The 25,167-nt window shown below is 47.3% G+C and overlaps 13 protein-coding genes across 13 annotated transcripts; 6 read left to right on the top strand and 7 right to left on the bottom strand.

Annotated features, from left to right (window-relative positions):
- Positions 1 to 214: 214 nt before the first annotated feature.
- N7520_008822 (uncharacterized protein) lies at positions 215 to 1,652 on the bottom strand (the record flags this gene model as incomplete). The annotated part of the gene is made up of 2 exons (XM_057142756.1): positions 215 to 1,474; positions 1,548 to 1,652. 2 exons carry the CDS (start codon positions 1,650 to 1,652, stop codon positions 215 to 217), a joined length of 1,365 nt encoding a protein of 454 aa, XP_056992044.1.
- A 2,308-nt stretch (positions 1,653 to 3,960) lies between these two features.
- On the top strand, positions 3,961 to 4,923 carry N7520_008821 (alpha/beta fold hydrolase; the record flags this gene model as incomplete). Its single annotated transcript, XM_057142755.1, has 1 exon — positions 3,961 to 4,923. One exon carries the CDS (start codon positions 3,961 to 3,963, stop codon positions 4,921 to 4,923), a length of 963 nt encoding a protein of 320 aa, XP_056992043.1.
- Positions 4,924 to 5,487: 564 nt separating this feature from the next.
- Positions 5,488 to 6,258, top strand: N7520_008820 (GNAT family N-acetyltransferase; the record flags this gene model as incomplete). The annotated part of the gene is made up of 1 exon (XM_057142754.1): positions 5,488 to 6,258. The coding sequence occupies one exon, from the start codon at positions 5,488 to 5,490 to the stop codon at positions 6,256 to 6,258; it is 771 nt and encodes a 256-aa protein (XP_056992042.1).
- Positions 6,259 to 7,930: 1,672 nt separating this feature from the next.
- On the bottom strand, positions 7,931 to 8,884 carry N7520_008819 (C6 and C2H2 transcription factor RegA-like; the record flags this gene model as incomplete). Its single annotated transcript, XM_057142753.1, has 1 exon — positions 7,931 to 8,884. The coding sequence occupies one exon, from the start codon at positions 8,882 to 8,884 to the stop codon at positions 7,931 to 7,933; it is 954 nt and encodes a 317-aa protein (XP_056992041.1).
- A 219-nt stretch (positions 8,885 to 9,103) lies between these two features.
- N7520_008818 (uncharacterized protein) lies at positions 9,104 to 10,029 on the bottom strand (the record flags this gene model as incomplete). Its single annotated transcript, XM_057142752.1, has 2 exons — positions 9,104 to 9,319; positions 9,394 to 10,029. The coding sequence occupies 2 exons, from the start codon at positions 10,027 to 10,029 to the stop codon at positions 9,104 to 9,106; spliced, it is 852 nt and encodes a 283-aa protein (XP_056992040.1).
- Positions 10,030 to 11,396: 1,367 nt separating this feature from the next.
- On the top strand, positions 11,397 to 12,794 carry N7520_008817 (SNG1 family protein; the record flags this gene model as incomplete). Its single annotated transcript, XM_057142751.1, has 1 exon — positions 11,397 to 12,794. The coding sequence occupies one exon, from the start codon at positions 11,397 to 11,399 to the stop codon at positions 12,792 to 12,794; it is 1,398 nt and encodes a 465-aa protein (XP_056992039.1).
- A 348-nt stretch (positions 12,795 to 13,142) lies between these two features.
- N7520_008816 (cupin domain-containing protein) lies at positions 13,143 to 13,694 on the bottom strand (the record flags this gene model as incomplete). Its single annotated transcript, XM_057142750.1, has 1 exon — positions 13,143 to 13,694. The coding sequence occupies one exon, from the start codon at positions 13,692 to 13,694 to the stop codon at positions 13,143 to 13,145; it is 552 nt and encodes a 183-aa protein (XP_056992038.1).
- A 283-nt stretch (positions 13,695 to 13,977) lies between these two features.
- N7520_008815 (CocE/NonD family hydrolase) lies at positions 13,978 to 15,863 on the bottom strand (the record flags this gene model as incomplete). Its single annotated transcript, XM_057142749.1, has 3 exons — positions 13,978 to 14,068; positions 14,120 to 15,616; positions 15,670 to 15,863. The coding sequence occupies 3 exons, from the start codon at positions 15,861 to 15,863 to the stop codon at positions 13,978 to 13,980; spliced, it is 1,782 nt and encodes a 593-aa protein (XP_056992037.1).
- Positions 15,864 to 16,203: 340 nt separating this feature from the next.
- N7520_008814 (Salicylate hydroxylase) lies at positions 16,204 to 18,565 on the top strand (the record flags this gene model as incomplete). The annotated part of the gene is made up of 5 exons (XM_057142748.1): positions 16,204 to 16,326; positions 16,390 to 16,515; positions 16,568 to 16,642; positions 16,694 to 17,528; positions 17,631 to 18,565. 5 exons carry the CDS (start codon positions 16,204 to 16,206, stop codon positions 18,563 to 18,565), a joined length of 2,094 nt encoding a protein of 697 aa, XP_056992036.1.
- An 853-nt stretch (positions 18,566 to 19,418) lies between these two features.
- N7520_008813 (uncharacterized protein) lies at positions 19,419 to 20,093 on the top strand (the record flags this gene model as incomplete). Its single annotated transcript, XM_057142747.1, has 1 exon — positions 19,419 to 20,093. One exon carries the CDS (start codon positions 19,419 to 19,421, stop codon positions 20,091 to 20,093), a length of 675 nt encoding a protein of 224 aa, XP_056992035.1.
- Positions 20,094 to 20,405: 312 nt separating this feature from the next.
- N7520_008812 (uncharacterized protein) lies at positions 20,406 to 20,814 on the bottom strand (the record flags this gene model as incomplete). Its single annotated transcript, XM_057142746.1, has 2 exons — positions 20,406 to 20,486; positions 20,539 to 20,814. 2 exons carry the CDS (start codon positions 20,812 to 20,814, stop codon positions 20,406 to 20,408), a joined length of 357 nt encoding a protein of 118 aa, XP_056992034.1.
- A 404-nt stretch (positions 20,815 to 21,218) lies between these two features.
- Positions 21,219 to 22,925, top strand: N7520_008811 (uncharacterized protein; the record flags this gene model as incomplete). Its single annotated transcript, XM_057142745.1, has 5 exons — positions 21,219 to 21,641; positions 21,704 to 22,209; positions 22,273 to 22,365; positions 22,429 to 22,544; positions 22,606 to 22,925. 5 exons carry the CDS (start codon positions 21,219 to 21,221, stop codon positions 22,923 to 22,925), a joined length of 1,458 nt encoding a protein of 485 aa, XP_056992033.1.
- Positions 22,926 to 23,323: 398 nt separating this feature from the next.
- On the bottom strand, positions 23,324 to 24,299 carry N7520_008810 (DODA-type extradiol aromatic ring-opening family dioxygenase; the record flags this gene model as incomplete). The annotated part of the gene is made up of 3 exons (XM_057142744.1): positions 23,324 to 24,031; positions 24,099 to 24,229; positions 24,296 to 24,299. The coding sequence occupies 3 exons, from the start codon at positions 24,297 to 24,299 to the stop codon at positions 23,324 to 23,326; spliced, it is 843 nt and encodes a 280-aa protein (XP_056992032.1).
- Between the last annotated feature and the right edge of the window lie 868 nt (positions 24,300 to 25,167).

Below are 25,167 nucleotides of genomic sequence, written 5' to 3'. Positions count from 1 at the left end.
CTCCGATACACCCGCGCGGCGCGTAAAGCCGTAAAATTGCTCACGATATCCACCTAAATGTAGCCAAATAGCTCAAAAATGTACACTCTATGAAACAGAGTCTATTTCCTAACAGAGACGCTGATTTAAGCATGAATTAGATAACAGATTGTGGTTAACATATATCCCGAAAAGCCTTCTCCAGCCCCATACTGCACTCTGCCTATCCAATTCTCTAGGATTTGACTATATTCTCCTCCTGAAAACCCATTGGTAACGGTATCTCTGGCCTTTGTTTGCTTGGAGGTAAGAGTAGTTTGACGAGAAAGGATGGAACATGCTGTTTCCGACCAAACACAAGCCCCATCTGACGCACTATCCCTCTTCTCTGCTTGAAATCAGGAAAATATCCATCTGTAAATAGTATCAGGCCCTCTCTTTCCCGATCAGTCAGAACGGCCCGGAGTGTCTCCGTTTTCGTCTCCTTGAAATCAAACGACGTCCCAACCAACTTGAAAATCCGGTTCACGAAATGTACGTCTTTTGAATGCCAATCCAAAGATGAACACTCAGGCTTGATCTTCCAGGGAATGCGACGCTCGCTGGCGAAGTTTGGCAGTACAAAGTCGAATATCGATAGCCGGTCTTCCTTACTACTGACCGCGTGGACGATTCCGCTTGTTCCATTTGCTAGGTGGACGAGGAGTCGGTCCACAACAACATCCACAGGAACTTCATTCAAAATAGACTTGTAAGGAGTGGAGGCTCGCGACGCGAAGCGGAAACGTCTTCCAAATGAAAGGTTGATGGCAGCTTCGAACCCTGCGGCAGGTGTTGACGATGCTCTCGCATAATTGGGATACGGGAAGACTTTCGCTGGTGAGATGATGGATGGCTTGAGTATTAAAAGCTTTTCCAGAGCATCGTGTTCTCCGAACTTCTGGAACAGAAGCCTCTCCGTAAGATTCTTTGCGTACGCATATGCCCAAGGAAAGTCAAAAGTTTCCCAAATATTGGTCGTGGCTGTTCGCTGTATTTCGGCCCATTCTTCGGTCGCGCCTTGAGTGATGTATTTCCATGAGTCTTTTTGAGGCTCGGAGACCAAGCGATCAGTGTCGAAGCTGTATAAGGATTCTTCAACCGGCACATCGTCCTCTTTAGATAAGCTCCAAAGATGCGCATTCGAGTACGCGGTCGAGACAAAAACAAAGTTTTGAAAGCTTTGCATTTGCAGAGTCATGTCTGCCAAAAACATCGTTGGTGATATCACTAAGCCGTCCATTTTCTCTAGACGTGCCCCCAAGTTAATTGATGATGCGGCGTGAATTACTATGTTGACTGATTCCTGGAGGCATTTCCAATCCATATCGGATAGTCCCCAGTTTGAGCTCTTCAGGTCGCCACAGACGATTGTGATCCGAGGGTTATTAATAAAGTATTGCGAAACGGATTCAGACAGGATCTCACGCCATATTTCATCGGCCTTTCTTTCCACCTGTTAGTCAATTTTTGTTATATGGTTGCATGGGGTAGACCTACTGATAACCTCCTCGAGAGAGAAGAAAAACGCGTCGGGGGCTGGCTTGAGTGAACAGTCTATATAGAATTGCAGTTCCCACGAAGCCTGTGCCCCCCGTGAGGAAAATCACTTTGTCGTTATAAAAGTCCCACATATTTATTACAAAGCTGTTGTTCAAGTCGAAGGATAAAAGTGTCTTGCGCTCTTCTGCGACCCATTCCTGTATCTTCATAAACAGCAGCTCGTGCTACCTTAGTAACCTTATTTATGTGTTATTTCAATTATTTGTATGCTTTTGTTTTGAACAAATAAAAAATAATAAAAAATAAGAAACCTCAGGGGACGCCACGAATAGGCTATAGGTTCATTGAGACATTTATGCACAATAAGTGACAATTCATTTAAGGAAATGATCTACTTGCTACATCTGCCGGTGAGAGGAACACGTGTACCAATTGACATGCAGTGTAGTTATGCCGGTCGATGCTTTTAGAAATCGTGATAAGGCATGAATGCCTGCATTAAACATTCAGCTTCGAAATTACGTTGATCCTCAAGTAGCTTCACTTCTTCAGCAATATGAAACAAGAAACCGGGATGCGAACATCAACCAGTACCAAGTGGTCGAGTGGTAACTTGACTGACACATCTTCCTTGGTCTAGGGGTCATGATTTCCGCTTGTCATTAACACTGATACGCGCGGGAGACCGGGGTTCGATTCCCCGAGGGAGAGTTCATTTTTATATTTTTTTTTTTTTGACAAATCTTCACTTCAATTGACACCCGATTTCTTGCGCAAACTTAGCTGCATATATGTAGGACGGAAGTTAGAACGACCAATCGCCTTCGCTGGAAGGGTGCTTATCAAGAGAGTCTCAGAAGTGTTGACTTGTCCACTCTGGAGTCTGTCACTTGCTGAATCGAAAAACAAATGTACATACACAGACTGTTACTGGACTTAACTGGAAACAGAATATGATTCTCGCCATCGCAACATACATACAACTCTCGCTGGGCGATCCGAGCCAGCGCAGATGCGTTGTCCAATCCAAAGCGCACAGCCCATCTTATCCCTATCCCCAACCCGCGTGACTGGTCAAACCGAACGGGCTCACCGGGCTGCTGGCTTAACCCAATTAATTCATTGACAGCAATATAATTTTTGGGGGGGAAGTGATAGCCTTCATACTCAAGATCTTCTATCAGCTGATCGGTGGAGTGAGTCGCTACCCAAAAATCTGCTTAACCACCATTGCTCCAAGTCAGCCACTGCGACTGATCCTGACGCTCGGTAACTAATCCTCGACCACGCAATCCGTGTTCATCTCTTCACTGGCACGAACTAGTGTCCCGGAGGACTGATCATATTCGCAAGGAAAGTGTTCAGTGTCACATGCATGCCTTTCCTGCCCGCAGTATTGAGAGATGTGGCCAGATGCATCATTTCTTCTTTCATTCCTTGATTCAGCATTTCCAGATAGAGGAGCGCATCTCTGATAAATCCAGGCTTAGATGTGCCCTCTTGCATGGCATTTCAGATCGGATCCTACGAGGCCTGAACAATCGGTGGTGGAAATTGCCCATGCTCAACCAGAACGGACGCCATCACTATAGAGGGGATACGTGTATCCTCTCGTGGACTCGCGTAGGTAAGCTGAGAGCAGTTGCGGCCTTGACTTCCTGCCAGTTCCTTTACAACCCTGCGGCCTCCCGTCCAAGACGTGGCCGAACAAATGACGGTCGGCCTGCCGTGACTGACTATATCATCCGCGATGGATATCTTTAGATGTTCATTGGTGACTTTTTCATGTTTGTTGATGAGGTCAGCGACAACATAGGGCTTGTTCAGGACTATCCACGTGTGGTCGTGCATGCAAATGGTGATTACAGCTCCATCCACTGAGGAATACGAGCTGCGCAATGTCTTTGAGCTACCTATAGAAGTACTGAGATTTCAAGTTGGTCCGTGTTGGCCGTCCACGGCACCTTTATTATTGAACGTAGCGACGAGAATGAATGCTTCTACGGCGAGCGAATCTCCGTTAATGATATCCTCGCTGGCAAGGTCCGCCATCCCTCATGAGGCAACTTTCGCCCCCTAGGCGCCATAGAAAGCCGCTGGGAATATTGTATGAGTAAAGAAGCCAAATAATTGCAGAATGTCTAGAGCAAAAATTAGCTTGATGCTTAAAAGTTCCATGGTGAAAAAGGGAAGGGCTTGAGCCCAACCAGATCGGGTCTAGACGTGGCCCCCAATGTATATTCGCAACAGTGTACGATTTCAAGGTATAGTTTATAGGGGGCCAAATCTCACCCTCCGTGCCTTTTGTCAATACTCCTCATCTTGTCACGCCATGTTTCTTTAGTTCTCTCCCTCGGCGCATATAAAGCTTCTATAAATACCAAAATCCTTTGAACGACCCTGTGTTGTTATTTCTCGCGAACGCGCCCCACATCCAAAATGGCGGACATTGATTATATTGCCCTCACTACCAAACCCTCGTCGCAGCTAAGCTACAGCTTCCAGGCCTCCACCGGGACCACCAAGCCTGTGCTGGTCGTTTTCCTCAACGGCTTGGGACTGCCCCAAGCCTTCTGGCATCCCGTCACTTCCCAGCTGAAAACCATCCGTGATGGCCGCAGTACTCCCAGCTTCTTGACCTACGATCGTTTCGGGCAAGGTCAAACCACCGATCGTGACCCCCAGGATGCCAGCGCAGAGGATCCTACACACGGCCATGACTGCCTCGCCTCTGTCAAAGATCTACGCCAATTAATCATACAAATCAGCAACGAGAAAGTAGAGATCTCCGAAGTCGACTCCGTCCCCGTGGTCCTAGTCGGCAACTCCATCGGCTGCGCACTGGCCCGCCTCTACGCCCAAGAATACCCGGGCACCGTGGCCGCGCTCTTGCTACTGGACAGTGTCCTAGCAAACTCCGACTTCGTCTCCGTATTTCCTGACCCTGACGCTGCGGACTTCGATCCCGCCAGTATCCACCCTATTCCAGCGGAGGCTATCCGCGCGGTACGGGCCGGTACCCGTCGCATGTTTCACCCTGATGTCGGCAATAAGGAAGGGCTCAGTCGTCGTAATTTGCGGGAGTTGCTGCCAGCTAGCGACGGGCCCTTGCTTCGGGGCCCCGGTGGTCATGGACCTTATGTTACTGTCGTGGGTCATGACTTTGATACTTTCGCTGAGGAGTCGTCGAAGATGGGTCCGCCTAAGGGTGTGACCAATCGCTTTGTCAATCCCTACTGGCAGCGCTATAATGAGGGATTGGCTAGGATTACGGAGCCTGAGTATAGCAAGGGTCCTGTTATTGCGCCTAATGCGGGCCACTTCGTACAGAGAGATAACCCGGAATTTGTGGCACAGGAGCTCAATGAGCTGCTTGAGAAGATTCAGCAGTATGCGGTATGAGAATATAGTTGAATTGAAACAATCGATGAGTTTTGAGTTTTGCCCTGTGTTTCACCGTCGTCTTTTCAGAATGTGCTGCAGCCTGCTTCAATGTCGCAAAGTGAGCCCAAAGGCGTATCCAACAGGATAGGGCAGACACGGAATTCCGCCCACAGTTAAATCTCAGCCTCGAACGCCACAGACTATGTTAGTGATAGCGCTAGTCCAATTGATTGCAATGGCATTGACATCCCATGCGGAGGTAATATGACCAATCGCTGACTATGTGCCGTGTCGAGATTTCAGCTTCAGGAAATCATTGGGAGATCAAATTGCTATTGGCACAATTAAATTATCTTAAACTCGAATTGAATGTGTCAAGTCTAATGACTGGGAGTTCATCGGAGATGGCCCGAGATGACGTAATAATAGTGCCAAGTAAAGACACCCGCTTCTACCTATACCGCATTGGCATTCAAATCAACGCAAAGGACAAGTGTTCCTTTCGTTTCTTACATTTCAATTTGTGCAAAGATATAACAAATCTATGAATGCGTGTCTGTAATCACCAATCAGGCCACAAATATGTCTTCCGGAAAGAAACAAAGCGACATTGGATTACGCATTGAGCCCATCAACCAACCGGAAGATATAATCCAGGCCTTTGACTGTGTCTGTGAAGCATTCGGTCGTCAGGCACAAGATGGAGTCTGGATAGCCATGACACCAGGGTGGGAAACACCCGAAGGTAGAAGGCTCGGAGCCGCTCGGATGGTAGCTCGTTGGCGCGACATAACAAAAGACAAGAGAGGCAACCCGACCACTATCTTCCTCAAAGCCACACTGCCATCCTTGGAACAGGAAAGCAAGCGCATTATTGCTGGTTTCGCTATATGGATGCAGGGTTCCAATGTACCGGGCTGCGGTGTTCCGGCGGTGAGAGAGGAGGATATCCGCGATGCTATGAATCTCGAGGAGCTCTACCCCGGAAACGAAGTCGAGCAACGCTACCTCGGTCAGATTTTTGCCTCTTTCCTCAGAAAACGCGGAATTGTCATCGAAGAGAAAGCCACGGCGGATCCGCCAGCGGTTATGATCCTCGATATGTGCGCCGTCGATCCGATGCACCAGCGAAAAGGCATTGCGAGGGCATTAGTACAGTGGGGTCTGGATGAGGCCCGGCGACGGGGAGATCTTGAAGCTATCACTGAAGCATCAGCTATGGGGCGCTTTGTGTATGGGCAGATGGGCTTCAAACCTCAGGGCTCCGATATTGAGTATCTTGTTGACGAAGAGTTTGCATCCCGCAGCAGACCGTCGAATGTTTTTATGCGCACTGGTGACAAACTTTCATAAGGCGTTTGTTTTGTACTTTTGTAACTCTCTTCATAGGAAAGCATATACGTAACAAACAGTTACCGGGGACAGATTTGAACATATTGTTAGGCCCTTTTCTGATTAATAAAATGGATCTACAAGAGCTTTATTTTTGTGAACAATCTCATACCCCTAACTAACCAACTGTAACCCTACACTACCCGGGCCATAGGCATTGAAATTGACAAAAACATATATAACACAAAACAGGATATATATAACCGTGGTCACCTAGCACCCACGCTTCGAGTGTGGTAGGCTTGCTGCTCTATTCAGCCCTCTTCAGGGCCATCCGGCCCGTCATTTACTTACCTGAATATTATTCAACTGAAAATTCAACCCGTGTGCGGAGGCGAGTAGCAGCCATGAGGACAGAACCTTTAATATCACGTAATGAATTGCAGAAAATCATAAATACTACTCAGCTGATCTACCCCTCTATTACTGGGTATTTCGCAAACATTTTGGACGTACGTTCGAAACCTCCACCAGAACTTCTCCTTCTACTTCGCCCTTTTTCCTCCTAGGGTTTTCTCTTTCTTCTCCATTCCGCTATATAAAGTTAGAGAGCCCTTTGACCATTTAACTAGACTGGTGTGAAAGAAGGTAGAAGACTAGATAGGATACTAAGGAGAGGACTAAGTAGGAGATATAGTAGGAGCTATAATATAATACCTAAGTATAAGGCGCTACGCTAAAAGGTTCTGTCCTCATAGCTGCTACTCGCCCCTGTGCCTGTAGAGCAAAGGGTCCATTTTCATATTTCAAGTAAATCAGCTTATATATCTTTCGCTTTCCTCCGTCTTCTACTAGCCCTTAACCTATAACACTGTAAAGGGAAAAGAGATATCTAGCATAATCTAAATTCAAACTATACTGGATATTTAAATTCTAAGATTATAATGTGAAAATTTCATAACAGGTCTTTAGTCTGTTTGCGCATCGCTGAAGATCTCATTAGCCCATAGAGTGATTACCCCTTAGAGAGGGATAGTTATTACAAAACTAATAAGGACTATTTTAATATCCCCTTATATAACCTTAGCTAACCTTACTAAGAGATCTATCTCTCTCTGAGGACCCCTAATTCATTTACAAATCGGTTTTAATATAATCTAATAGTTACTGTCTTATACCTATCTATTCTCTCTCAATTATATGCACAAACCCTGATGGATTTAGATTAAGAGCTTGAGTCAAGTGAGACAAATCACTAAAGTATAAATATTATTAAAGGATCTATGGGCTAATGTACATATTTATTTTGGAAATCTTTAAAATAAAATTGAAAAACTATTGATAGCTATCTAGAGAAAGAAATTACGCAAATAGATAGCATCTATATATATTTGTATCTCTTGAAGTATAAAAATTAATAAAATCGACTTTAAAATAGATGATAAGAGAAACTTAGTTCCATTAATTAGAAGCTATAGTTATTAGTTAAATAAAGCTAGGTTAGATCAATTGAACATATGATGATGATGTTGATGGTGCTTTGTTTTTCATGTGTTTGATGTGTCATTTTTGGTCTAGAGAACAATCTTACCTATTGTACAGAGGTGATATTGGAATCGGCCATATTACTCAGCAGTCTTGAGATCATGTAGTAAGAAATTACCCAAGAATATCATGATAAACCTCCAGGAGCCTAGGTATTCCGGTGATTCTGAGTGGGAGTGACAGTATCATTTCCCAGAACGCAAAAAGCATGATCCAAAGCTTTTGTTTGCTGATCAGAGGTACCTCCACGGCGCTTCGACCGTAACAGTTGCTGGAAAAGACCCATGACAGCCGCTCGATCACCCAAAGGCACATGCTTTCCGGAAGATGATAGAGCAGGGTTTCCCTGCCCAGAAAGAAAGAATCGACGTAATGTAGCATTGTCAGCGTCTCCATCCAAGAGAAACACAGGCTCCTCATTACCGATCCTGGTATCTGAAATCGATGGATTTAATGAGAAGACGGTGCTTAAGGACCACAGTGCTAGCGCAGCAAAGTAAAGACAAGTTGCGCAAAATGCAGTGAGTGACCCGGAAGGCATACATCTTGCGATTCGCAGCACCTGACCAGCATGCCAGCTTGCGTTTCGCAGATTTTCAAGACTAATTTGCTGAATATACGACTGGTATGTATCAACCGACCGCGCTTCACCGTCTTTCCCCGTGAATGTCTCAAGGATACTTAGTGGCAGGTATAACGACAGTGAAGCGGTGTGATAGATGAGCGGAATGGCTGGTACTGATTGCTGTAGAGGCTTGACTGCAACTATTTCGAATTTCTCCAAAACTTGCTGCAATTCTTGCTGCCATAACTTCATAACCAGTGTGCTCCATTGACCGGATGAACTGCGACGTGGTTTATTGCAATCTACGACCATAGCCAGTATGCCATGCATATTTGCCAAAGCGGCCAATCGAAGATCCCCATGACGAGGGAATCGACTGAGATCAGAGATATCTTCCAAAGTGGTGGCCAAAGACGGTATGGCAGGCATTGTTTTGGGGACTTCTTGAAGGTATATGGCTTTCCATTGAGCGGCAGTTTTGGCATCCCACAATTTGCGTGAGAAGGGAATGGAGAGATCCAGCTCAACATAGGACATGAGTGGATTTGTTGATCTTAGGACAGATGCCTGAACGTCATGAATGAATATGTGATAAGCAAGTCTAGGATGACGCGTTAGCTATTGCTCTTTAAAGTACCAATCTTAATAGACTAGCACCTTTTGAAAGACTCCTGCTCTACCCATTGCCGCCATTTCCGATCGAGAGTTGTTTCGTCGTCGGTCGTAGTGGGAGCGACCATTGGGTAGGATTCACATTTAAAGCGTGCGGCTCGGCGTAGCATCTGTTTGAAATTCAGGATACAATTGTGTATCAGGTAAGCTGGCTTTTTGACTGACCGTCACGACTGGCTGCACAAAACTCTCCGCGATTTCAACTCGCCGTTTGTCGCCACTCCAGAGTCCAATTTGAAGAATAAGAACATATTCTTGTTGTTGTTTCAAATGGCGGGTCAGAGTATTATTGTCTTCATACTTCGGAAAGTCAGGGAAGTTAGTAGGTCAGCATTCAGTAGCCATAGTAAACAAAAAAGTACCTTTTCATTTACTTGCAGTCTGGCTATCTCCAACATAGCATAGCCAAGTCTCTGAATTGCTTCCAAATCCGAGAGAACGGCCCCGGCGGCGGCGAGAGTCAAAATCATTTCTGGACTCTCGTTATTTAGTTTCATAGTTGACTCGTGAATCCAAGTGTCAATTTCGGATCTCTGCTGAGCGAAAAAGACTTGAATCAGGCTATCCAGGAGTTCCGCGCTTGGGAAGCACTGCAAGATTCGATTCAATCCCTTTTGCTGACATTTCTTGACAACCAATGCAAACGCAGCGTCTCGGCTCTCTCTTGTCAGGACCTCGGCAAAAATGCGCGGCCTGGCAACACCGGTAAGCATCGGAGTGTCAAGATGCTTAGGCACGGACAGGTATTGCTGGTCCATGTACGCATTATCCTCTGCACGTGGGGTCCAATGCGATAGAGGAGACTCATCAAGAGTATTTCCGCCGTCATCGCGAGGATACTCTGTCTCAGTAGGGAAATCTTGCTGGGCAGGTTGTTCTTGAACAATGTGAGTTTCTGGAGGGGGACCCGGTCTGTTTAGGTTGTCCAAGAATTCAAGATCTTCGTCGGTCAACTCAAAGTCAAGATTATTCACAGCAAACGCTTTCCACGGTTCATAACCCTGTATCATTCATCAGCATGGATCGATAACGGTATATTGATCGGAATTGACAAGAATCACAAACCGTCCGTGGGAACGCGTTTAGGTTTACCATTCCTTGAATGGAGCCTTCGCATTGTAATGGGCTGACGCTAGTTCCTGGAATAAAGTTACAGTTCTGGAATGCAGAGTGACAATATCATGGGCTGGGTTGGATACCATCATTTGCGTCATTCATTACCAGATCCTCTGACAAATCCTCAGGTCCAGGACTTCCCAAATTTGCCTCGTCATGCTGGTTCGTTGGTTCTAGTTCTCGTGCCATCGGGGAGGAACCTGGTGTCATCAGTACATAATCAAGACTCAATGATAGTAGAGCTCACCAATTTGCGCTACCGATTGATTTTCATGCCAAATGGCTTGCTCTAGAAAAGAGTTAGCAACATCCATTTCAAGTGTACACTGAAAAGAAGTTGGGTTACCAAAAAAGGGCGCATCATGTATGTTTTCTCGCTGATGCCAGTGACAGGTCTGATTTCGCCGTACACATCGTCGACAAGGTTTCCTATCGTCACACTTCAGCTTGGACGCCGCACAGCTCTTGCAAGCCTGCGATACTCGTCCTTTGACCTCTGTAGATCTATCAGACCCATGATCTTGCGTCAAACTATGGCCCTGGGCGTGCCGTCGAAGAAGGTCACTAATAAATCATTAGCAACGCCTGGTGGTGATTTTCAGTGCTGGCACAGAACCGACATTCTTGTAAATCCCTTGCCACAGCTGTCACATTTAAATGGTTTATCGGACGTATCTACGTCAGGCAGTCAGAGACTTGTTTTTAAAAAAGATACCCAAATCCAATAAGGCCTTCATATGTGCCGGTAAGCATACGAGATCTGACATGCCGAATGAGATGATCAGCTCGGCCGTATTCCTTTTTGCAGACTCCGCATTGGTAAAAGCCTCTGGAAGGAGTCTTTGGCGTCTCGGATAAATGAGTACTTGCAGCCAGTTGAGTAGGGGGTGCCATAGTGCATCGGGAAGTCATTGAAGGGCGTCTTGCAAATGGTAGCCGAAGATCATGATGTCGGGAGGAAGCGGACCACATCGGCTTCGGGAATTAAGGGTGATCTCCTGAAATGACCGCTGAGTAAGCGGGTATCTCTTAAACAAAGTAATTATCGCTCCGTCCATGACGATAGTTAAGGAGATCTAAACTCTAATTCAGGCACTTTGAAAGTTTGAGAAAATTTGGACTTAATGAAAAAAAAAAAAAAAAAAACTTGTTCACTGATGTACTTATTTAAAACTTATTTAAATACAAGCACCAAGGTCGCAGTCTCTTCGATCATTATTTATTCCAAGCCTGTCTATCACAGCAGTTCTGCCCGTATATCATGGCGAAAACCTTACCAACACCGAAGCCTTCCCATCCAGGAGCATGGAAGGAGATGCAGACTGGATTCATCACTGCAGTTGGGGCGAGTTCTCTCCTCCTGCAGATTCTCTTTCTGGGCAACATGTGCTATCTGTACGCTACACAGTTTCACGACTCGTCCAGGGTTCACAACATGAAAATGCTCTATGTCGATTACGATGGCGGTGTGGTCGGTCAATCTATCACAGAGGCCTACCAGTTGTTGAAGGGCAACGACTTCCCGACTCTGTACACAAAGTCCATCGGCAGTTATTCTACGCCTCAGGACGTAAGGGGCGCTGTATGCAGTGGCGATTACTGGGGCGCTATATACTCATCTCCTGATGCGTCAACCAACCTTGCTGCATCACTCGCTAATGGCACCGCATCGAATGGCTCTGCTCTCACTTACATTTGGAATGGAGCACGGTATCCAGCCTTTGCTCAAAGTGAGATCTATTCGAACCTCTTGGTTATGGTTGAAGCTGCCCGTTCAAGCTACTACACTAGTAGCGCATCAAGGGTAGTTGCCTCCGCCAACCTATCGAATCCTGTCGCACTTGAAACTTTCCTCGACCCTATTCAAGCCACAGAAATCAACATTAAAGAAACAACCCAAGGCACGAGAGTTCTTTACAACACCGTGTCCCTCGTTATGCCGATCATCCAGCAATTCTTCTTCATGATGGCTTTGAATGGAATCTCTGCACAATTTCAACTGTTCACGAAACTAAGCCCTAAGTCCAATGGTCTCATTCGTATGGTTACGTCCATCATTTACACCTTCATTGGATCATTATGCATGGCTGGCTATATCTGGGCGTATAAGGAGTCATGGGATGTCAACAGCAATCAGTTCGCTCTTACCTGGATGATCACCTGGCTTTTTATGCATATCAACTTTCTGATCGTCGATTCTCTCACTGCCTTTATACCGATGCAGTTCTTGCCTTTCTGCATCCTTACCTGGGTCATTATGAATGTTGCCAGTTCCATCAGTCCGTTTGAGTTAAGCCCTGGGTTCTTCCGCTGGGGATATGCACTTCCGGCTCATGAGGTGTACCAAGTGCTAGTCCAGATCTGGAGTGATGGATGTCAAGACCAGTCGTATCGGGCGCTTCCGATTCTCTTTTCCTGGTGGATTGTTGCACTTGTGGTAACTATTTACGCTACTTACAGTCGGTGTCACGCGGCCATTAAAGCACATAATGCGCTGGAGGGACTTGAGACTAAGAAGGATGATTCTCTGAAATCATCTTCTAGTACCGATGATATACTGGCGCGGCGGAGACGTGACACAATTGAGTCCATTCGTCTCGAGAACATGTCCTACGGACCTAGTTATCCCACGCCAGGTGTGCGTGCTCCGGAGGTATAGTTAATGACTATCATTCGTAGTCGCAATACAGAAGGATCAGGGTCGAATGTTACTTTGGAAAAGAAAATTGATACGTTAGATCTATAAAACTTCACAATACTATTGGGCATACTTCAAACTCTCACACATGACAGTATAAACTCTAAAATGTACATATGTCGGCCAAAAGTTTGGGCCATGGTGTATTCCCGAAACTTGAAAGAAGCTAAAGGACTAAGGTACTAAAACCATGCCTGTTTGGGAAGGTCTGCGCGATTACTTGGTCAACAAACCCATTAAATCGATTTGTTCCTAATTCATAGTTCCACAAACATATACTGTGAAGAAGGAGCAAGAGCTTTAGAATGCTTATTCACTAGCCTTCACATCAATTCCCTCAACCTTCTCGCCGAGCACACCCAAGCCCTCCACCTGGATAGGCTGGCAAGGAGTAAGAACATACAGCATTCTCGCACACCCGCCGTTTGGTGTAACATTCCTCCAAGCATGATTCGTGGCACGTTGGATTGCAACGTCCCCTCTCCTCATAACCCGCTTCTCTCCGCTATCTAGAGATAGTTCTACTTCGCCCTCCAACACAACACCGTAATCCAACGAAACAGTGCGATGCATGGGGCTTTCGGCAGCGGGTGGGAAGTCGACAATTCGGCAAACGGTTCCGGTCGAAATAGTGAGGCCAGGGGGCGAGATCAGATTGGCCTCGTATCTCGTGATATCAGCGTCTTCGGAAAGCTGGACCGGGAATTCATTTGAGGTATATGCTAGACTGAACGGATATCCGTTGACTTCCTGCCTGGGCATAGACTCGGAGAGGCGGTTGGAAAAGACGGCTTTGCCATTCTGGTCGTGTGCGGTAATATACCGGTTCAGGGAGGGAAGGTGTAGCTGTTCTTCGCTCATGTTGGATTGTGGCCGGTTTGAAATCGAGAGACTAGGCAATCATAGATGGCAAGTGGAACTTGTCTCTACAAAAATTTTGGACGAGGAGCAGATCTTCATAAATAATGATCAAACTGGTTATTGTATCTAGCGCTATGTTCTGTATAATAATGCTTCGGATTACCATCGGCTCGCCCTCCCGTTCCCGGCTCCACCTTTGATTTGAAAATATCGGATCAATACTTGGCAACAAGCTCAAGACCACGTATTCGCTACCATCCGCTGCCATCCGCTGCCCAACAGTTTACGCGTTTGGAATGATCGGCAAGGTAACAAAGTTCTCATAGGACGATCCGAAGTGAATATGGTTAGTTCCCTGTAATTTCTCGGTGGAACTACAAAGCATCAGTAGAGATCATTAGCCGGCGGGTAAATCTTGAACCTACCGATCGATTGGGTCGTTGTGCTGGAAGATACCCGAGCCTTGGGTGTCACCAGAGGCTACCTCCAGGATGAGTTTACCACCCTTCTCAACCACGATGTTGGTGGGCCAAATCTCCATATCCACAGGATAAACCTCACCAGGCATGACAGGCAAAACGTCGGTCGAAAAGTAGTCTCTGTAGGGCATGTGCTCATTGTGTCGCAAGTTCTTCTCGTTGACCTTCCGCATACTGACACGGAGCCAACCCTTTGTCAGAGGCACAGGATCACCAGCGGTTCCCGTGTAGAAAACTTCCTCTCCCGATGGAGAGATGTAGCGGAGAGTCAAGAAGAGGTCAATATCAGAGGGCAATGGGCCTCCCTTGTCTGGAGTAACAGAGACATTTAAGCGAGCAGTGATGTGACCTGTGATCTCAGTCTCCTCCTCGAAGGCCGGGGTCGAGAATTGAAGGAAGGAGGGTTTATCGAGGGTTCCCAGAGCACGATAGTCAAGTCTCGCCAGCTTTGATTCCGGCTCCGGGCTCTCGCTCAGTAGCTGAAGAGACGGAGTCAAATAGAACTTAGTATACTGAGTCCGTGCGATGGGCCACTCATTTTCAACCCGGCGTAAGAATGTATTCTCTGCCTCCGCGTTATTAAAGCCGACATTGCCCTTTCTCAGCAAAACATCGACCCTAGGTGCTTCACCAGTACTCCAGCCAGCACTATCCTCTCCTTTCAGGAACGCATCAAGGAAGCTCTTCTGGATTTCGACTTCTTCCTTATAGTAGAAAGGCAAATCGTGGCGGCCGGTGATGAAACGAAGATATTTCAAGTCCGATCCGGCATTCAGATAGCCCATGACGTTGCCGCGTAGATGCAGCAAGATACCACCCCAGTTGGCCACACTAAGAAGCGGGACCTTGATATCTTCCATATTATACTCTTTTGAAGCATAATAAGCATCGTCGCGGAATCGGTTTTTCAGGTTGTCAATATTTTGGTCGTTCCGGTTCGCAACCAGCTCTTCTTCCGAAAGGTTGCCCTCAATGGTATCAGGACCCCAGTTACGGGCAGCGCGTCCGGGGAGTCCGTATTGGTTTGAGACAACCTGACGATCCCACCAGAACTTGATAAAGGCGTTTGACAGAATACCACCGTGGCGGCATCGGTCACGGTAGTAATCAGACATGCCTTCCCATGGAATGATACACGCCAATCCCTTGGGTTGGCGCGCAGCGACACGCCACTGACTGCCAGCGTAGTAGCTAATTCCGAGGAGGCCAACCTTTCCGTTAGACCAAGATTGCTCTGCGGCCCATTCAACGACATCCACGAAGGCCTCGCTTGTTCCGCGAGACATAGTATCTAAAACACCAGGAGATTGGCCTAAGCCTCGCTCGTCAGCGCGAACAACGGCATAGCCGTGCTTAGTCCAAAATCCTGGATCGGGTGTCTCCCATGCAGAGTGCTCTGAATGATGCTCAGGGTTCACTTCGTTGTATGAGTTGATGGCGAAGCTGATGAAAAAAATCAGCATCAGATACGAAGGGGAAGGCTGGTAATTGCGAACTCTTTGTAATGAAGATCCTTGCCATAGGGACCATAGGTCACCAAAACAGGTGCATTGGCAACACCTTTGGGGCGATAGACATTACAGCGAATAAGACCCCCATCATTCGCAAGAGGAATAGTAACGTTCTCTTCGAAAATATAGGGGAACGACGTCGCGTCCACGCGGGTAATGTCTTTGATGGTATTCGGCATGATGGTGCTTTAGCTACAAAGTCGAGATAGAATCATGCAATAGCTCGTATCAAGAGGAATGGTCTCCTAACATTTCAACTAAACAATGGATGAGCTTTATGCACGGAAACGGGAGGCCGCGGCAACGTTCGGGTACGTGGAGCCGAGAGGGATCGGCGGCCTGGGGAGAGCGGCCTTATTCGTTGTATAGCCGCGGAAGAAGTCATTTCCTGGCACCGGCAACGCAAATGTAGATCATCGAAACCATTAAATGGGATTTCTATAGCGCGAATTTATTCGTTCCTCTTTGTAGTGCCTCTTCTTCTGTTCCGATATTCTTTAAACCCACCAGTCAGAGCAGATGAATACCGAAACCATGGATGTCAACTCACCCGCAAAGGGCTTGAGAGTACTTATTGTCGGGGCTGGCATTGGTGGCTTAGCGGCAGCTATTGCCCTTCGTCAGCAGGGCCATGAAGTCGAGGTAAGACAACTGTTGTGGCTTGAATCATCTTTTCAATCGGTTAGACTAATCGAGCAATGCCAGTTGTTTGAGCGATCACGATTTGCCAACGAGATTGGAGCAGCTATTCACCTTACTCCTAATGCGAATGGTCTTCTGAAGAGAATTGGAGTGGATGCCTCTCAATACGGAGCTGTGCTAACGGAGCAGGTAAGCTCTTATGAAACCGCTTTTGACAAGCGTGAACGCTCACAACTTCAAGCTTCGAGACTACACTTCCGATGGCAAACTCACCTTCACCGGACGCTTTGATCAATTCGCGGATACTTGGCAACACGTGGGAGATTTCTTTTCCTGGTTTGTATGAATTAAGCTGATAAGCATATAGGAATGGCTTCTGTGTCACCGTGCGCACTTACACGAGGCCCTAAAAGACAAGGCTGGCGCGCCTGGTAAGGGGAAACCTGCCGTTCTGCATACCTCTTGTAAAGTCGCAGGGGTTGACCCGGAGACTGCCACTGTCATTCTTTCAGATGGAACTAAGGTTCATGGTGATGTCGTCATTGGTGCAGATGGCGTGCACTCGGTGGCCAGGCGTCACGTTACCGGCTCGGATAAGCAGGCCTTCAGTTCAGGCAAAAATGCGTTCCGGTTCATGGTCTCACGCAAGGAAGCGCTTGATGACCCTGATACTGCCCATCTGGCGCAAGATATGGGATCTGTGGACATGTGGCACGCCTCTGACAGCAAGGTTGTTATCTACCCTTGCGTAAACAATGAAATGTTGAATTTCGTCTGCATTCACCCAGATACTCTCACCAACATCGGGGTATCTCAAGGTTGGGACCAAACGGTCGGCAAGGACACATTGCTGCAGGTCTATAGGGACTACGATCCTGTAGTTCGCAAACTTTTGGCGAAGGCGGATCCAGATACCCTGAAAATCTGGCCTCTTCTCGACATGGAAACTCTGCCCAGCTGGGTCGATCACCGCCTGGCACTCATGGGAGATGCAGCTCATCCATTCCTGCCATATCGTGCGTCTGGTGGTGCCATGGCGATTGAGGATGGTATTGCTCTGGCCGTTCTGCTCCCGGGCGATCTCTCAAAGGCGGAAGTTCCGGAGCGATTGAAGCTGTATGAAAAGGCACGCCATGGGCGAGTTACTCGAATTCAAGAATACACGCGGGAGTCTGGAAGAAGCCACCTGCCTATGTCCAAAGGTATTCATCTTAGCCCTTTTCAACACTGAGCTACTCCTTTCTACAATTTTCCCATCTACTTATCGTTTAATGGCTTTGAGCTAATTTTTCACATTTCGAAAGTCATGGAAATTATATCTGAGATCTACGACCACGACGAATGGGATTACGTGACTGAATTCTTGAGACAGCATCAGCGCACTCAAAACCCTGAGGTTTACTACAGGCAGCCGTCTGTGTTTGGCCCCATGCCCGGCCCCCGTCAAGACTTCTGGGGTCGTAGCCGAGCTTTGGCATCTGCTAGGGCAAGATTCTGCACCGTTTCGATCAAGATTAAGACTAGCCGGACACTCCTCAAGAACCTTTTGCCCAACTCCGCGTACAGCTTCTCCGGAACAGGCAGTGTGGCCTACGCCACTTTCTCTCAGACTAGTTTGGATGGCTTGGAGTGGCTTGCAGGAGGTGGTTATAACCACATTGGTCTTTACATTCACGGCATTGGATATAAGCAAGCTGATGGAATGGTCACTAAAGGCACATACCTTCCCATCATGTTTGAGGATCTTACTGATCCCATCCTCTCTGGACGAGAGGAGCTTGGATTCCCGAAGCTTTACAGCGATATTGATGTGAACAAGCAGGAGCAGTCGTATCATATTACCACGAGCTGGAGAGGTGCGGTCTGGGGACGCATGAGCCTCACTGGTCTCAGGGAAGAGGAGGAAACTGCCCCTGTGGAAGGGTCCACAGCACAAGGTCTCCTTGTGCATCGCTATATGCCGTCGGTAGGCAGAGAGGGGAAAGGCACCCCGGAAGCGGAATATCCAGTCTTCATCGATCTGGCGGCGGAGTCACAGATTGTACCTAGCAACATTACCCGGGTACTCAAGGCATCGCAGGCAGAGCTTGAGATCAATGCTCTGGATTGGAACCAGCTTCCTACCCTGCATCATATCACATCTCGCCTTGCTGAGATTCCGGTGTATGACATTGTTGAGGCCAAGGTTGTGCAAGGCGAGGGAGTTATGGATATCTCGTCCGCAAAGAAACTCGCATAGGAAGCGGTAGTACAATCAAAGGCGAAGTTGTGTGAGACTTTCAACTTTTCGAAAAACATGGATTTTTTCCCTTCTCCTTATAGATAGAAAATGCAGAGTCTGTTCAGCTTCAATGGGTACCTTTATCTTTCTGCTCTCTGCTTTTCTCGGCGGAAGGAGGCAATCGATGACGCACTTGGAAACCTATTTCACGCGTTACTTTAAACCTGATAGTCATGGAAATCTTGCTTTAAACTCCTGTCGGAGGAGGAATTGATCAGGTTATTTCCTCAGTTTATGGCGAAATACTCGGAAACATTGGGATCGGCATATCGTGTACGGGGCCTGCGGGCCGCCAGCGGGGAAATGAGCCAAGTAGCAAGACTTGGACCACTTGAGGCTAGATAATAGCATGAGATATATCATGGAATCGAAATCATTCAGTTAGAGATTGTTGGCAGCTGATCTGCTGTCCAGGGGAAGAAAGGGATACATAGTAGCGTGGAAACAGACGAAATGGATAAGATCTGTATTCCGAGAGGGATGGAGGAGAGAAAGAGAGAAAGAGAGAAAGAGAGAAAGAGAGAGAGAGAGATAGCTAAAGACATGCACGCGCTGACAAATGGAGGGGATCAGCTGACCTCATACTCCAATAGCGTTATTTGCAGTCTCTCTATTCCTTGTTCTAAGAAGTTATAAATTCTAACTCGTCGTGCCCGGAGACCGAGATTGTACTTGACTCACAGATTGACCAAAGCACCACGTTCATCACATATAACACAAGCTGCAACCTCAAACAGCTATGGCATCCTTGGAGCGTCTTTGTTTTCTCGATAGGGGGCTCTCAAGCTTCCCTCGTCACAATGGCCGAATAATGTCCTCTCGGCCTGATGGTACAGATTTCCAAGACTTAGTCACTGGGCTACAGACTCTTCCGGATGGAATTGCGGTTGACACGAAAAACCACCAGTTATATTGGACCAACATGGGCGACCCGATGGTCAACGGCGGTTCGATGCAACGATGTGATGTTTCCGGTGCGAACATCGTCACCTTTATTTCAAGTGGAGTAACAAATACACCAAAACAGCTCAAAATTCCCCGCAATCAGATCTACTGGTGTGATCGTGAAGGCATGAGGATCATGCGTGCAGACCTGGATGGGAGCAATGTCGAGGTTCTTTACCATGCTGGTTCATCGGACGATGATCGCGAAGACCGCCGAAACTGGTGTGTAGGTATTGCAGTGGATGACGTCCGGGGCAAGTTGTATTGGTCGCAGAAGGGGCCTTCCAAAGGTGGCCAAGGGAAGATCATGTGCATGACTCTTGCACCTCATGGCGAAGCCAACACAACGACAAGCCTTCGAGAAGTACACACTGTCCTTGACAATCTACCCGAGCCCATAGACTTTGAATTGGAACCAAACACCAACACTTTCTACTGGACCGACCGTGGAGATCCGCCCTTCGGGCATACCGTCAATGCGTTCCCTCTTGACGCTGCGCACAAGGTTGGTCTGATGGCAGTGAGAGTTCTCGTGCAATGACTACACGGAGGAATTGGACTTTAATTCTTTTCGCAGCATGGCCGGATTTTTTTGGTGACTTAATGGCAGGGATCTACACGTCACAGTTGGATGGGACTCAGAAGAAGACATTGCTCACAGGCCTGGGTGACATCACGGGCATTCAATTTGCTGAATACTAATGCGCATATTGTCAGATGGTTTCACTGTATATATTGAATCATGCGATGCATTTAGAATAACTGGCGTAATTAACGTATTCAGGGTGTGTATTTAAAATAAGATACAAGATAGCACTAGATACAATAATATGACGTGTAGACCAATCGCCTCTTACCATTCACCACCGATCTCGTAATGAAACAAACGATTGTTCAATCTCCCTCCCGTAAAGCGCCAAACTCGTGATGTGACCTACAATTAGTTAGCCATTTCTTAGTATCCCGCAATAAGGACTAAACCGTACTGCGTTGAGCCAAACACCATGCAGCATGACTGTAATAACAACCCGTTCCACATTATTTGCGCCTGATGGTCGTTGGCTAAAATCCAGGTTTCGACTGATAGGACGGTAGGCAGGAATTCGACGATGATCAAAGGGCCAATTTTGCGGCTGAGTGGTCGGCGCTGGGGACAGAGAGTTTGTAGGCGTGTGCTCCTCCTGTCCGCTGTGATGGACCTCATAGTCCACCAAAACGGAGACAGGAGTCGTCCGAGTGTTCTCTAGGATAGTCGCCGACATGAATGATAATATAAGGGAAGTTATCAGGTATAAAAAATTTGGGTAAGGCGCTAGGGGTTGATATTCAATGCCAGTATTGCCTTGTTGCGTGTCGTTCTCTCGTCCCTAGGGGTTCAGAGACGGAAGCTTTCTAATGGCAAAGTCCCACGTACTATGCAAAAACTATTGTGTCACTATTGGCAATACTTTTCTTGGAGTGCTCGGCACCTAGCTGGGATCGGTCAGTTGCCCCTCGGAGGTTCCCCCCCTTACCCGAGCTCCCGACTATCGGGTGAACGTGGGCAGCCGAACGGAGTGGAACCCGAGGTATACTATGTACCTTGAACATAATCAGAAGGAGGCAGGATTGACTGTCATAGACTTTCTTAACTGAAGCCCAATCCAAGAACACTTGTTCGTCAGGAATGGAGTCCAGCGCAACTGTTTCAAATCTTCCTCGCCATTTGGCTCAAATCGTGGCCGGCAACATCGACGGCCGAGCTGCCAATGTCAGATATCGCCAGCATGAATTCCAACGCCTGCAAAACTCGATCCTGAAGAACCTTAATGAACTGAAGCAGGCCATTGCAGACGATTCAAACCACACTCAAGATGAGGTGCAGGCAGAGGTCGCTCTCGCCTTGAAAGAGATCCACTCGCACTACAGCTCTCTCGACGTTGCGCGGAGTGTGGAAGTCGAGTACAGAATTTCAAATGGAATTGATAATAGAGATAACAAGAGAGGAGTTGGAATAGTCTATGTCATTCCCTCGCAGCATACTCTCTTCTACTCCGTGATCGCCGCCCTTAGCGCGGCTCTTGCAGCAGGGAACTCAACCATTATTGAGGTACACAATTTCACACATTCTTCGCGCCTAGAAGAACGTTAACAGTCAAATCTTTCTCACAGCTTCCCAAAACCTCGTTAAAAGTTTCTTCGCTCCTTTGCTCCATTCTTTCGAACACCCTCGACAGGGATACGTTCGCTATTGCCGAGACACGACCGGATGATGACTTCCTTGGCTCCATTTTCGTGCTTTCACAGCAGGCATCATCTGAGAACCTACAGGCACCTCTCAGTCTAGAGTCTCCAAGTACCTTGCAAACTGTCGCTATAGTTGATCGTACAGCCAATCTGGCTGACGCCGTCACTGACTTGGTCATCTCCCGTTTCGCATTCAATGGTCGCTCTCCATATTCACCAGATGTCATTCTCGTGCATGAGTTTTGCGCTCAGGCGTTTGTTGAGCTTTTGGTCAAAGAGTCCCCAAGCTACTTGGGTTGTGGATCGCAGCAGACTAAGAAGGTGGTCAAGAGAGGAGACGGTCCTTCCCTGCTGGAACAAATCCCATCGGACGATAGCACCCGCGTCATTGTTTCGGGAACTGGCTGGGCAGTTGCTCAAGTGCAAGATCGGTTAGTCTTGAAAGAACACTTACATTGTGTCAGTCAACTCGAATCCAACTAATATTTGACTAGAAAATCTCATTTTCTGAAATCTAAAATCGATGAGCGACTCCTCTTGATTCACACCGTTTCGAGTCTCGATGATGCAATCAACTTTTGCAATTCGTGAGTCTTCTATTATCTCCATTCCATTTGCCTAATCTAGTATCGGTTTAACAAAACCTGCAGAATGGGGACACTCAACGCAACCTACACCTTTGCAGCACCAGCTGCAGCAAAGTACGTCTCCGAATCAATCGACGCTGGAGTAGCTTGGATCAACCATTTTCCGCATGACATGCTTGGTAAGACCGGCTGCCTCATTTACCGAGTGCTTTCAATTATCTGATTTGCTTTATCATCTAGTCGGACCCGTCCTTCCTTGTAACGTCGCTTTCGGTCAGAAGACCCGGTATACCACTGATCTCTTCCAAGTATCTCGAGGCCAAATTCAACATCGATCCTCAAACACGAGTCTAGCCAAGGATGTGCTTGGTTCAGCGAGCACGTCGCATGTCCAGGCTTCTTTGCATCAGGTCTTAGCCCCTTTGCCGCCCATGCAGCAACGACCCGGACACAAGATTGGGTTCTTCGAGCAGGGATTCGTAACCGGAGGATCCCTTATCCTCAGCTCACTGGTCGCAATTGGGGTTGCAGCAGGTTATCGTGTCTGGAAAATGCGATAGTTCTATCTGTAAATTATGAGTCTGCCACTTTTGTTCGATTATAGTCGCTTTTCAAATAGTCGGTAGCGTATTCTGAATATTACACGGTGTCAATCGTTGAATATTGCCATTCGACTCAAAGCAAGAAGTCACTGTCGGGAAGATATAGGTTACAATAAGAATAAGCTACAATACCCAGGAGATTGACAAGTAAACAGCCATAAAAGTAGGTCCGAACAAGCAGACTATTAACGTATCTGTGGATTTACCATAGCCGGAAGTACCATAAGCGAGAGTTGACTGTATTCTATGGTTTGGCTCGTTTCGGAAATCAACTTCCCGACCTTTAAAGCCCTCATATTCAGACTTGCCGCGAATAATCAACTTAACCGTAACAGATAAAATATTAAATCAGTCCTCTACCAGCGTCCAATAGTGAACTGAGAATTGCACATGTTGGTTAACTCCCAAGTCTCGGCTCCAAGAAAGCCGATCGATCCTTCGTCCTCAAAGTCCCCAGCCGCACCCGCAACAAACATAGCCGACATGAAATGATCATCAGTTGCATGTGCGTCGCGGTACTCAGGGTGCTTCATGAGTCGTGTCATAGCCCGTCTGAGCTGTGGCCCGGAGGTGGTGGTGATGACATCTTCCACCGCCTGTCTGAATTCCAAAGCCCAGTGCTCCGGAGCGGTTTCCTGAGCAAAATTGTCCCGGAATCGAAGCATAGGGCCCCATCTGTTCCTGTACAGGTTATGAACTGCACCTCCGGTACCGATCAAAAGGTAACCTTCGTTTCGTAGCTGGCGGACCGTCGAGCCAACTTTCATGTGGTAGTGGGGATCGTAGCGCGCGTTCAAAGAGATGAGTGTCGTGGGCGGACATGCCTTTGGGAACATGCGGATGAGGATGAGATACACGTCGTGGATCCATTCAAATGTATCATTGCCGCTCACATTAAACCCGGCATCTGCCAGCAAGTTGATGCATCGCTTGGCTGTCTCGAGATCCGTGTTGAGCTTGTAATCAAGATATTTAGAGGGATGAACGTAGGCGACTGGGCTTTTACCGGGGTTCGGGCTGGTCGAGATCTGGATTTGGTCTCCGAAGCAATCCCAGTGAGCACCCTGCGTTCGACTCAGACTTAGTAATGCGAAGGATCATATCATATTGCATTGTGATAAGAGTCCGTACCATGATAACGATGCCCTTAATTCCATGCTCAAGTGCCTCGTCACCGCATTGTTTCCAATACTTAGCCGACGAGGACTCCTCGCCGAGCATCATCGTGGATCCATGTGAAAAGAAGTGGACTGGAGTCGGCGCTGCAACATGGCCATGTGAGTTTGTCTATTTTGTGAATTGATGAATCGTGAGAAGCTGAAACTCACCCATTACGATGTCACAAAGGTAGCTTTGAGTTACAACCTATCCTTCCCTCCCGTTCTCTATAATATCTCATAACGCTTCCTTCACTCGGAAATGCCCTCAGACCCGGCTGTACTTAGTCACCCAATCGGGCGAGTGGCCCACTATTCCGATACTTGTTCCATCCCTCCCGAGCCTCTGTGCCGGGGTTAATTTCGAAATCACCGAGGCACCGGGCACCGCGCGTTGTACCGTGACCCGTCAAGCTAGCCTGTATGTCGTCGGGATCAGCAGAATACGCTAGTGATCATCCGGTGCCGGCGGAAGCCTCGGAATGCCGAGACGGTCACCGGGCTTTGGGGTATTCCATTAGACACTAACGGATTTGGGGTGAATTCCTTAAGTATAGCGGGGAAAAAGTGGGACGGTGTTCAATAGAATGAATTTTCACAAGTTCGGTGGATCTTAAATACATCCTGGGCCCGTACGAAGCTAAGATTTTATTTTATCTTTAACCCCGTCTGCTTTATAGTCAAACCAAAATTGAAGTAATTTAGAGTATTAGAAAAGGCAGTTATAGGGGTATGAAATTAGTGGTTTTTTTTAATAGGGTGCTACCTAGACCTCACCATGACCCTCAATCGGGTCTAAGGTCAAACCCCTCCCCCCGACCCTTACCTATAGAGGGCTTTTTACAGCTCACCCGCCCTCGCCCCTATTTATACCTCATTGAAAACATCTTGAGGGCCGGAATCACCAGCCCTCAGCCCGACCCGCAGCGTTTCAAGAGTTGGTACCACTAACCCTCACCCTACCGAACCTAGTATTTTGCTAGGTTTTAGGACTAAATTTTAGACCTAACCTAGGTTTAAGGTCTAGCTATATAACCCAATCT

The sequence above is a fragment of the Penicillium odoratum genome, assembly GCF_028828045.1.
Source record: "Penicillium odoratum strain IBT 22623 chromosome Unknown utg000006l_segment0_segment0, whole genome shotgun sequence".
Lineage (NCBI taxonomy): Eukaryota > Fungi > Ascomycota > Eurotiomycetes > Eurotiales > Aspergillaceae > Penicillium > Penicillium odoratum.
Note: the sequence above shows the minus strand (reverse complement) of the source record. Positions and strands in the feature narration are given on the sequence as shown.